This window comes from Larus michahellis, chromosome 1, assembly GCF_964199755.1.
Source record: "Larus michahellis chromosome 1, bLarMic1.1, whole genome shotgun sequence".
Lineage (NCBI taxonomy): Eukaryota > Metazoa > Chordata > Aves > Charadriiformes > Laridae > Larus > Larus michahellis.
In genome coordinates, this window is record NC_133896.1 from 51,155,102 (window position 1) to 51,167,660 (window position 12,559).

Below are 12,559 nucleotides of genomic sequence, written 5' to 3' on the forward strand. Positions count from 1 at the left end.
ATTGATTCAAAGTTAAATACAAAAGTGCTTTGTAATATAATCATAGTCATAGACTTCTAGCATTAAGTAGTGGCCAGCCCCCATGCATATATACAAAGGGTATTTTGCAAAGGTTTTCTTTTCCTTTTCAATTGTTGTTCATGACCTGGTTTCATTGCAGCTCTTTGCAGTTGTCTGAGTTCAAGAATTATATGATTCTAAAATTAAATACCAACATATGGAATATGAAAACGGAGTATATTTTTTTTTTAATATTTTGGACAGATATTTGCTCGCCGTGGTCTGATTAAAATTGATGAACTGAAGCAATTATCAAATATCAGTTCTTCGTTGGAAAATTCAGAGACAAAAAAGATTTTTAGAGAGGCCACTCTAAAGGTATCATTCTGCAATTCATTATAAACAGGCAGAGTAGTTACAATCTCTATGAACAGAACATGTAACACAGTTATTTACTTAATTTTTTCTTTGTGTCAGATGTCAGTGATGATTTTCAAGAGAGCAGTATATGAATCCAGAAGAAAGCCGAAAAGCTACTTTCGACCTAAGTTAAGAGTTAGCCTGAAAGAAGCACAAAATGTAAGTCTAACATTTTGTATAATCCATCTCTTTGTTTACTATTTGCATGTGATGAACGTGTGATATAATTCTGTTTAATACATATGGTGCTATTCACAAGGAGAAAGTTTTACTCTTTCCGTTTCATAGTTAACAATTTATTATTAAAACTCAGAACAAACTTGAGGGAAGATGTAGTACTTATAACTGTAGAAAATACTTATTTTTCTAGCATTTTTTTCCTTTAGCAATTATGTTAGCAATAAAAATAAGAGAACTCTTGTTCATACCAAGTGTGTGGGAGTCCTGAGTTTGTCCTGCTGTGTTAAATTACTGTGAAGATAAAGGGGTACTTTGGAAAAAAGCTGACGTGTTTTTAAATTTTTTTGTACTTACATTGGAGAACTCTCTTAAGTCTTGAGAGGTTGTTTTTGAATCATATAATCATAGAACGGTTTGGGTTGGAAAGATCTTTAAAGATCATCTAGTTCCAACCCCCCTGTCATGGGCAGGGACACCTCCCACTAGACCAGATTACTCAAAGCCCCATCCAGCCTGGCCTTGAACACTTCCAGGGATGGGGCATCCACAACTTCTCTGGGAAACCTGTTCCACTGTCTCACCACCCTCACAGTAAAGAATTTCTTCCTAATATCTCATCTAAATCTACCCTTTTTCAGTTTAAACCTGTTACCCCTCATCCTATCGCTACACTCCCTGATAAAGAGTCGCTCCCCATCTTTCCTGTACGCCCCCTTTAGGTACTGTAAGGCTGCTATAAGATCCCCCTGGAGCCTTCTCTTCTCCAGGCTGAACAACCCCAACTCTCTCAGCCTGTATTCATAGGAGAGGTGCACCAGCCCTCTGATCATCCTCATGGCCCTCCTCTGGTCTTGCTCCAACAGGTCCATGTCATTCTTATGTCGGGGACCCCAGAGCTGGACACAGTACTCCAGGTGGGGTCTCACGAGACCTGAGTAGTGGGGCAGAATCACCTCGCTCAACCTGCTGGCCACACTTCTTTTGATGCAGCCCAGGATGTGGTTGGCTTTCTGGGCTGCAAGCGCACATTGCTGGCTCATGTTGAGCTTCTCATCTACCAACACCCCCAAGTCCTTCTCAGGGCTGCTCTCAATTCATTCTCTGCCCAGCCTGTATTTGTTCTTGGGATTGCCCTGATCCACATACAGGACCTTGCACTTGACTTTGTTGAACTTCATGAGGTTTTCACAGGCCCACCTCTTAGGCCTCTCAAGGTCCCTCTGGATGGCATTCCTTCCCTCGAGCATGTCAACTGCACCACACAGCTTGGTGTCATCGGCAAGCTTGCTGAGGGTGCATTCAGTCCCACTGTCCATGTTACTACAAAGGTGTTAAACAGCACCGGTCCAACCCCTAAGGAATGCCACTCATCACTGGTCTCCACTTGGTCATTGAGCTGTTGACCACAACTCTTTCAGTGTGACCATCGAACCAAGTTGTTATCCACCGAGTGGTCCATCCATCAGATCCATGTCTCTCCATTTTAGAGACAAGGATATCATGCGGGACCATGTCAAATGCTTTGCACAAGTCCAGGCAGATGGTGTCAGTTGCTCTTCCCTTATCCACCAACCCTGTAAGCTTGTCGTAGAAGGCCACCAGATTTGCCAGACACAATTTGCCTTTAGTGAAGCCATATTGGCTGTCACAGATCACCTCCTTATTTTCCATGTGCCTTAGCATAGTTTCCAGGAGGATCTGCTCCACAATCTTGCCAGGCACAGCAGTGAGACTGACTGGCCTGTAGTTCCCCAGGTCTTCCTTTTTCCCGTTTTAACAATGGGAAACTGATCTAACTTGGGACAGTGACAAATAAATAGAACTGAAACACGAATGGATGATGACATTTTAAAGTACTGTATCTCTGATTTACTTTATGTCTGGTAGTGGTTTGGTAACTAAACAGAATATTGAAATAAAAATTTAAATTATTTTCTTACATCTATGTAAGAAAAATCTATTTGATTTCTTAGCTGTCAATAGTGCAAGTATATTTTTGTGTGTTCTGCCTTGTATTTTTACGTTATGCTCTTTGAAATGTGCAAGTGAGAGAATATTACAGTGTTTTGCTTTCACTGCAGTGCTGAGCATCCTAATCTTTCTGTGATTTTCTGCAAAGTGTGTAGAACTTAGCTCGTTATGGTCAAGTCTGTATCATTATAAGGAGAGATCTGGGTGGCTTTAAACTACATGGCCTTAATGCTCTCACTCATAATTTCTATTGTATTATTTTCTAAGTAAAATACCACGCAGCAGTGTGTGTGGTTGCTATGAAATTATGGCACTTCTTAAGTACTGTACCCACTTAGCATGAGGCTTTGCTATGCCTTTGAAGCATAAAATTCATAACAACAATATATTTTACAGTATATTTTCTGTTTTAAATGTGTACTTACTTTCTGAAGGTGAACTGTTTTGAAAGAAATCTTGCTTTATTGTAACGCATTTTAGACAGTACAAAGCTTACATTACCTTTTCCTACTTAGCTGCCATGGCCTCGCACTGCTACTGAACGGCTGCTGACAGAAATGTTCGACAGTGCCGCAGCTCAGTTCCTTGCCATCCTGGAAGCTCTGTCTGATAGTAGCAGGCATGTGTTGCGCCCTGCTCCACCTGTTCCTGATGAAATTGAAATTCGTGATGTCATTTCAGAGCTTTTTTTTGCAGGCCTGGAAATCCTCTCAGGTAACAGCATAAAGAAGCAAAAGGAGTGTTGGTGAGGAGCCCAGACCTCAATTTTACCATTTTTTTCTTTGCGATGAAAGACCTTGCCTGAAGACATATATTTCATTTAACAATAGCACCTGTAACAGCAGGCAATCTTTTTTATCTTCATAAAATTTAAGATAAAACTGTGGGCCTATATCTCAGTTGTCTATTATATCAGTAAAAATCTACAGTAACTTACACATATCTTTTCTGAATAGAATGGAGTTCACTTTCTTCGTAGCAACCCATAAGGTGCTGGGCCTTGCATTTGTGGCTAAACCAGTGTTGATAACACACCAGTGTTTTGGCTTGCACAGCATCAAGGCTGCCTCTCCAACACTCCTCCCCACAAAGGCCAGTAGACTGGGCGTGGGCAAGAGGTAGGGAGGGGACATAGCTGGGACAGCTGACCCAAACTCGCCCAACGGCTGTTTTGTACCGTATGATGTCATGCTCAGCAATGAAAGCTGGCGTAAAGGGGGAGGATAGAGGGACATCTGCGGTTGTGATGCTTGTCTTCCCAAGCAACTGCTGCACATCCTGAGGCTCTACTTCCCAGGAACTGGCTGGGCATCTCACTGCCGATGGGAAGTAGTGAATACATTCCTTTTTTCCCTTTGTTTGCACACACAGCTTTTGCTTTTCTTATTAAACTGTCTTTATCTTAAGCCATGAGCTTTGCCATCTTATATTCTCCCCATGTCCTGTTGAGGAGTGAGTGAGCAGCTGGGTGGGCCTCCGGAGGCCTAGCAAGGGCAACCCATCATGGTGTTTCATACCTTATTTTAAAAAAAAAAAATCATTCAAAGTTAGATTTAAGAACTTGAGAAAAACACTGGCCTTGATGATTCCCTCCAAACCTTTTTTGCTAGGTTCTGGACAGAATAGTCAAAGGTATAGAGATATTTTGTTAATAAAAGACTTTATAGAGACTAAATACAATTCAGAATTATATTTTCTTGCTATGTTTACTGGATAATTAGAATACAATAAGTCAAATACAACAATATAAACTGATTTGATGATTTGTCTGTATTAAAGGTGGAATGAGCAGTACTGGTATTCAAGGAAGCTATTGCACTGATCATTTTGGTATAATTAATCCATCATCAACCCTTCTGCAATTGATACTAACAGGTAAACTAGCTTTGAATTTTCAAAGGATTCTGTACCCAGTGATGGAAATGCTTGGTGAGCAGAACTCAATTTTCACGTTCATAGCAGTTCTATGCATAAAGGAATTGCAAAATGCTGTTCTCTTTGAGTGAGATATGCTTGTTTATATATATAATGTTAAGGCATTCAAAAGGGATTATTATGTACAGTTATCATTAGGATTTTCTTAACATAAGTATTATTTAAATATCATATAGTAATATATGGACATTGTAATCACATACTGTTCAGCATAGCAGTTCATCTAGATATGTTAATGCCCCTAAACAATCGTTCAAAGGCCAAATTCTGCAATGATGCCCTGGTACATTCTCATAGAAGAAAAGAGGGATGCAGTAACAGAAGGACTTTTGTAAGCTTGTTAAAATCCTTGGATCAATCATTGTACTGCTTTGGAAAATAACAGGTGTCTATTATGAAGTTAATATTGCTAACATATTTTAGCCAAGTGATCCAGGTCATGTGACAATGACTGTGACATATTCTTAGGACTGCGAAACACTGCTGAATATACTAGCTAACACACTTGCGTGGAGTTCCAAGGACCAGTAAATCCCTTTTCTGCCTTAGTGTGGTTTGGATAAACTTGAAGTGTGAGATAATAGACTCCCTATGTATACATGCACATTTTCTGATATACATGCACATTTTCTGATACAGTAATGAGAAACGCTCACCTATCTTGCAAGAAATTGTTCACGTTTCTACGCGGGTTTTTTTTTGTTGTTGTTCAAAATGTCTGGAAAGAAGAGTCATTATGGGGTGATACCCATATTTAAGCTCTTTCTGCAACAGAAAGGACTAGGTCCTTGATATCCTCTACCCAGGTACAGTAGGTAATATCAATAATAGTACAGCATCTTTGGAATGTAACAGGACACTGCAGATACATCATGAAAGTTGTATGTAGCATAGACATTACAGCAAAGTAATAAAGCTATTGTATCATTTAGAGCTATTAAAAAATCCTTGAAGATTATCCTGACTGTTCAAAAACACTTGTGGAGCTTTATCTTTGTATTTATCAATACCCAAATTATTGCTTAAATTAAACTTCTGAATATGTATATAAAACAGATAAAACATTTTTGTCATCATTGCAGGAGAAAAGGGGGTGTCTGGAGATGCTGCTGTGAAATTTATAAAATTAGCTTTCAGCTATGAAGAGTGGGACGTGTTTGATTCTGCTATTGAATTTGTTGTTAATTTTCTTCAGGTAATCTGGATGCTATTTAGACATTCTTTATGTAGTCTTTTCCTATGAGCGTAAGGAAGACTATTCAAAGCACATATTTTAAAGTCAAATTTCTATTGGTTGTTTCTGTCAATTAGGCTCAAGATGACCCAACATGGAAGAAAGCTGAAATGGAACTCAAACTTCTTACACTGATGCAACCTTTACTATTTCCCAGAAGATTTAAACACGGTTTTTCTATTAGTGAAAATACTACCAAAGAAGCTAGGCTGCCTCATGGTTCTGAAAACAAGCAAACAATTGGAAGTGAGTGTTGTTCAGTTATAGCTGTGTTGGCATTGAAATACTTTTGCACCAAGAAATTTTGTTTATTATTTAAAAACTATTTAATATGGTGCATGCAGTATTCTATGACAGAAACTAGCAACTGAGTAATTGCAACGTACTGAATTTTGTCCAGTTTTCATTTGCCAAAATATGACTCTCTACCATTTCCCTTGAGTGTGAAATACCATGCATGTTTAACATACATCATGTTACATGTTTTCAGACAGGTTTTCAGGAAAAAAGTGAAACAAACATGTTTGACTTTCTTTTGTCCTTACACTTCATTTATGTAAAATTTCTTGGCATCGAAGCAGGAAAAACTTGCAAGAAAAGCAACTGTAATTTAATTGTATAACATTCCAAAAAATGCAAATGTCTTGAAAACTTTCAATTTCCAAAAATAGCAATGCTCACTTTTCACAGAAAGTGAATAAATTTGGGAATATCTGTCACTCTATTTCTTAGAGTATATTATCTGCTGAGATAAATTGGCAAGTTGATTCACTCAGATGTTTTCAAACATAGGTTTGTAAGCAAAAATAACATCTTGCCTTTCCTTTTCTTCCTTTTTTATAAACACTGAATGTAGAGACTTCCTTAAGGCATGGAGAGCCTTCTCACGATCTTATGATTTTGGCAACAACGGTGTATTCCTGTGTCTCCACATCTAAGCAGGTATAATAAAACTAGAGACATTTCTTCTGAATGAATCACATAATCTGTAATGAATGTGTATAATTTCAGACCAAAGGAATCAGTTGCATGATTAACAAACTACAAAAAATGCAATAGCAAAAATGAAAAAATATACCCATAAGATGTGATCAATTTGTGATTTAACAAAAACTATTTGTTTATTTTTTTTTTAATTTTATTGGTGCCATGTACTCAGACTACCTTAAAAATGTTTAATAGCTAGTAAATACAGTTGGAATATCATAAAGCTGATTGCATGTTTCAGCTAAATAAGCAGTCATCAAATTTCTTATATTAGATATAAGAAACTTCTCAGTATCTCTGAAATCTTATGCTCATACACATGTGAGTGTACAGATAGTGGAAGTATAGCAGGCTTGAGTTTCATTGCACCTAAGATGCAATGAAATGAGTCCAACTCTGATATAAATGGCGATAAAGATGTGTACTGATCCTTAATCACCATTCAGAATGTGTTTAACACAGTGTAGATGGACTCTCTTGCCTTTTAGAATGTTTTAATTAGGAGGTTAACTGAATAGAGTTTTGAACTGGTTAATTATTCTCTTCACAAGATGCAGATGTGTTTTAACATTTCCTTCAGCTGTTAGATATTCCACTCCAACCTTTTTTCTAGTTAAGTTACTCTTCACTGCTCCCTCATCTGAGATGCACCAACAACTCATGGAAGTACTCTGTCAATGCAAAATCAAACCTACTAATTTAGATCTTCTGCAAATATTTATATACTGTAATTAAAAAACACTGCAATAAAACAAATAAAAACTGTTAAATTACATTACTTAGTTTCCCCAGAATCTATTGACTATTGTAACATTTCACAGATAATTAATTTGCCTTTTTCTCCCATGTAATTTTCGTCTCACTGCTTTCCTTGTCCGTGTTACTTTCAAGAGCTTGACAATAAAAAAGAAACAATAAAAAACCCACCCTCTAAACCCACTTGTGTTGTTGCGAGAAGAAAGGCTTGAGCGGTCTACCAGAAATTACTTTTTAAAAAATATTTCTTAAGCTTTCAAAATGTTGTCATCCCTTATAAGAAAGTAAAATATGATAATGATTTATTTACTTACTTTGAAAAATTTTGAGACTGTGTATGTACTGAGTGCTTTGAGAGGGTTTATATACATACCTTTTTCTACAATTATGTTGTTTTTTCGTTCCAGAATATCCAACCTGACAAGGAAATACTTGTTGATGTAACAATGTTTTTGTGGCAGAAGTGTAAAATGGGACTTCAGCAAATCCGACTGAGTGGAAGTGACTGCTTCAAATATATCCACAAATACAAAGCTTACCAAGTACTCCTTTATTATAACGCATTTCTCTTAATATAAATATAGTCTGTTATAGTAAAGCCAAGATAAAATACTGTTGTTCAGTCTAAGTACATTTTCTTCTGGTAAAATGCAGATGAATCTTCTTCACTGAAAATGTGAACTGTGTATACACGTTGAACACATTGTGCTGCCATGTGCCAGTATCAAAATATCTCTTAACCTTTTCCCAGTGAAGTAACCCATTCTCTGCCAGTGGGCCATGGGGGAAAGAAGCTAAAATAGTGAAAGCATTCGGGCATGATGTAAGAAGACACATTTGATGTGTTGTCATGGAAAATATCAATGTATTTCAAGAAAGTTCCCTAGATCAGTTGAAGAAAGTGGCAAAAACCTTATGGCTTAAGAGAAGGGAGATGGGGGTCAATAGTATTTGGCCCACTGGATAGAGCCACAGCCTTACCTTGAACTTTTCCTGAGACTGAGAGGTTTTTGGTGAAATGCAGTCTTCTGAAGGATAATTTACACTAGTTTCTCTGGGCTGCCAGTTGATGCTGACCAAACAGTTGCTGGAGGAGCTCATTTTGTGGCCCTGATCCCTGTAGTAAAATTGTTCCGAGATTCAACCAGAAGGTAGTATACCGTTACTTTCCTCTGTGTGTACAACAGGAGCATTCAGGTCTCTTTTGTACTGTTTAAGTGGTAAGATACAGGGATAAATGAGAGGCAAATGATCAAATCTGCTGGAAGGCTTACCACACTATGACAGGACATAAAAGTTGTGCCCATAGAACATTCATAAACCTTTATAAAATAATAAAAAATAATAATCTTCTAAAATAAAAAAGGTCTGCTGTCTGAAGAAATAGAGGCTCTGGAGCAGCATAAATTCAGCATCTTAGTCTGGTGGCATTTAAAAAAAATAAGCCAAATCCAAGAAAGGAGTTGTGCCCATGTTTATGAATCTTTTTAAATAATTTTGAGTGCAAAACCCTATCTACCTCTGTAATATATAAATATATTCCAAAAATTTGTTTTAACTCCGTCTTGATTCTTTTTCTTTCCCCTCCCCCTGTTTTTAGTGGGTTCGTGTACTCTGGATAATAAATGAAGTAATTCAGAAGAGCATCATAGCAGACATTAATGTTGTAATACTTGCAGAGATAACCTTATCTCTAACCACAGTATTGGAAAACGTAGCTGATTCTACAAGTAAGTCGAAGAAAAAAGCAGGTAAACCTTTCAACAAGAATTGCTTTCTTTCAGGAATGACTTTCAAGATTAGAACTTTTCTGAAATGAGAACTTTGAAAAATGGAAATATTCAAAAATTACTGTAAAGAGATTGTTAAGAGTAGAATGATAATTTTTTGTACACACGACTTCATCCATAATCAGAGCTAATGAAACCTGGTTTTTAAAGGTTTTATGCCTTATTTCCTTCCATTTCCAGTTCTACCAAAGTGACCCCATTTTGAATCACATCTCTTATGACTCACCCTCCCCACAGGTCTTCTACATGTCTCAGCCCCTTCAGAGTAGCCTCAGATCACTCATATGTTCTCTGAATATTGACTAGGCAGAAGGCGCTATGTGCTGCAGCGTATTTGGAGCATTTAAGTGCTGGTTGACCAGTGTCAGGCCAAACAGAAGAGGGAAATATTGAGATCATACTGAAGCTTTAGCTTTATTGGGTCACTAATTTGGATCTTCTGTCTACACAGGTCTTCATTTTTGTATAGGAATTCAGTTGTCTTTGAAACTGAATTTAACTTGGCTGACATTATTGGGATCCAATGCAATTGCAATCACATTAAACATATTTCCTTCCAAAACCTGAATAATGCTGTAAAGTATGAATATTTAGACATTTAAAAGTTTTCTGTGGTTGTGGATGTACGACGTTGGAATATGAATCATAGTTCTCATAAATGTTTTAGATTTTAAGGGCCACTTTAGAGCATATCTAGGAGTAGAAGAGAATGACAATACCTTTTGCTCTTTTGAAAGTAAGAAAATCTTGGAACACTACTATTCATTATAAAGGTACAGTAGGTATTGTTTTCTGTGATGTTATGAATATCATACCATTCTGTTGGAGATTGGATGAATCCTCATTGTAGCATCACTGCTATTCTTTTTCATTCAGTTTAAATATGTGGTTTTGGAGGAAAAAAAGCTGAATAGATAGGAGCCATTGGTCAAAACAGTCTGATAAACAGTGAATCAAGCACGTGTTTATGATGAGAAGAGTCTTTTTACTGAACGAGTGTTGAGTGAATATAGATTTTCTTATTTACAAGAAAGACACAGTGAACAAGCAGAAACAAAGAGGCAAAAGTGTCACAAGGAGTATGTGACTAGAAGGTTGTCCCCCTGAAAGGAGGAAAAATGAATTTATTTTGGTGAAGAAATAAAATTTTGACAGGCTAGAGGACTGCAAACAAGATCAAAGAAACCGCTTCCTCTTGTTTTGGCTGCTGCTTCTTATCTTGGAAAGTAAAACATAAGTCTGGATGCATTTTTTGTAAATGAAAATAAGGTAGACAATAAAAAAAACATTAGCAGGGTGGTAATACCCCTTCAAGGAATATTAAATTGAAATAGCATATGTCATAAAAATATGACCTCACCTATTTAAAAATGCTTCTATAAGTTAAATTAGTGTTCAAACTACTGTGAATAGATAACAATAGATTTGAATTGATTTAAAAATGGAAAATTGATATGAATGCTCCAACAATGTGAGGAACTACAAAATAAGCCCAAGTTTCATTGGCTTAGGTATAATGTTGCTATGAAATATAGGGTACATTTTAAAGTATTACATTATTGGATAACCATACACTGAGTTAGTATAATTGTATATATGTAGCTATTGTGTTTAAACCCCAAAAAGCTTTTCAAGAAACAATATAATTACCTCTCATACTCAAGTACAGAAGAACTGAATTATTGCCAGACTCTTAAGTTAGTAGTAGAGCTAATCAAATGGTACTAAATTTTTCTGAGTATATTTCATTTTCATGTTCTGATTTTCTTCCTACGAAAAAGGAAAAAGAAGTGCCTCTCTCTGGCAAGATGAAACCTGTGATATTCCTGAAATACTGATGGTAATGTCTCATTCATTTTCATTAATACAGGGTTTTTGAATAGCATAAGAACATTTACTTCTGCTTAAAGCTTTTCATACAATTTTTTATTTATTCATACAATATTTATACAATTTTGTATTTGTAAACACAATTGTAGTTTTATAAAGCTGAAATGTTTCACACAATCGTGCTAGTGCAGAGGAAAAAAGCAAAGCTATTTTTCCAAATGAAATCAAATCTGAAAATTTTCATGTAGTCTTTTATAGTAATCTGTGAATGGAAGGAGTTTTATTTGAAACTTTTTTACAGCATGATCATACTGATTTCCACTGTATTCTGTGCCAATGTATAATACCAGCTTTAAATGGTTTAATAGCACATTTTTTAAAGATCATACAAACTTTAAGCCTTGCTTCATTTCGGAAAATATTTTGGGTTGTGCTTTTGTTTGTTTGTTTTTATAAGGGTGATGTGGAATAGATCCTGAGTGTCCTTGCTTTGTTCAGTGTGTTCAGTGCTCAGCACTTTGCAGAAGTGGCCAATCAAATAGTTCAAAATTACTTACTAGAACATACTAAGAAGAAAAGACGTACATTAGTCTGAGCATACAGGAATTTTGTCAATGATATGTCTTAATGCTTACACACATGGAGATTTAATTCCGTGACAGTCTACTTAAAGGTGTTGTTTTCTAAAAAAATTAGTGTTTTCTTAACAGCATCTAATGGAAAATTGAAGAACTGCTTGTGAAAAACACTGTGTCAACTTATTTCTCTAAGTTCAGTTTCATTCTGCTGTAAGCTAGCTTTTTGAGTAAGTAAATTAGTTTTTGAGAGCTGAAGGAAAATCAGTCCTTGAAAATTAAAATTACTTGAAATTTAAAACATTGATATTAGTATATGAAAGCATGGGGAGCAGTGACTATGTAAAGATTATTTGACGGAGTTTAAACTGCGACAGCTAAAAATAATAGCACTTTACTTTTGACAGCCCATATTATAGCTTTTAACGTTGCTATCTAATAAAATGCATTTGTATGTGTTTTCAGAAAAGTCCTGAAGAACAATTACAAGTTGCTTATGAAAATCTTGAAAAAGCAATTAATGGAGTAAACACATCTCGCTTAATGACCCTTCTACCAGATGGAAAGTCGATATTTGACAACTGCTGTACAAAGGTAAAGTCTACAAAAAGCTACACTGCAACAAAATCTATAAATAATGTATTGGATTTTGATGACACATGACTCATATTTTCTTCATACTTAGAAATCTTGGCTTTATCAAATGTACCTTATCTTCCTGCTCCATGTAAGAAGATAACAGAAAAAATAAATCTTTGTGTAGTAGAAATAGCATTTTTCTCTTTCAGTAATAAACTATAAACTCTTTTAAGTTTTCTTTGTAATTTCCTTTTGGAAATAGTTATAATTTTTAGCTTTTCCCTATAAAATAAAAGCAGAAA

The 12,559-nt window shown here is 36.0% G+C and overlaps 1 protein-coding gene across 1 annotated transcript in view; it reads left to right on the plus strand.

The window, feature by feature from the left end:
• CFAP54 (cilia and flagella associated protein 54) overlaps positions 1-12,559 on the plus strand; it is a 110,369-nt gene that overhangs the window by 15,855 nt on the left and 81,955 nt on the right. The window contains exons 7-17 of the mRNA XM_074572659.1: positions 265-378; positions 478-579; positions 3,087-3,285; positions 4,351-4,446; positions 5,589-5,701; positions 5,818-5,986; positions 6,597-6,682; positions 7,891-8,025; positions 9,084-9,234; positions 11,055-11,113; positions 12,144-12,272. Coding sequence (XP_074428760.1) covers positions 265-378; positions 478-579; positions 3,087-3,285; positions 4,351-4,446; positions 5,589-5,701; positions 5,818-5,986; positions 6,597-6,682; positions 7,891-8,025; positions 9,084-9,234; positions 11,055-11,113; positions 12,144-12,272 — 1,353 coding nt within the window. The remainder of the gene's footprint in view (positions 1-264; positions 379-477; positions 580-3,086; positions 3,286-4,350; positions 4,447-5,588; positions 5,702-5,817; positions 5,987-6,596; positions 6,683-7,890; positions 8,026-9,083; positions 9,235-11,054; positions 11,114-12,143; positions 12,273-12,559) is intronic.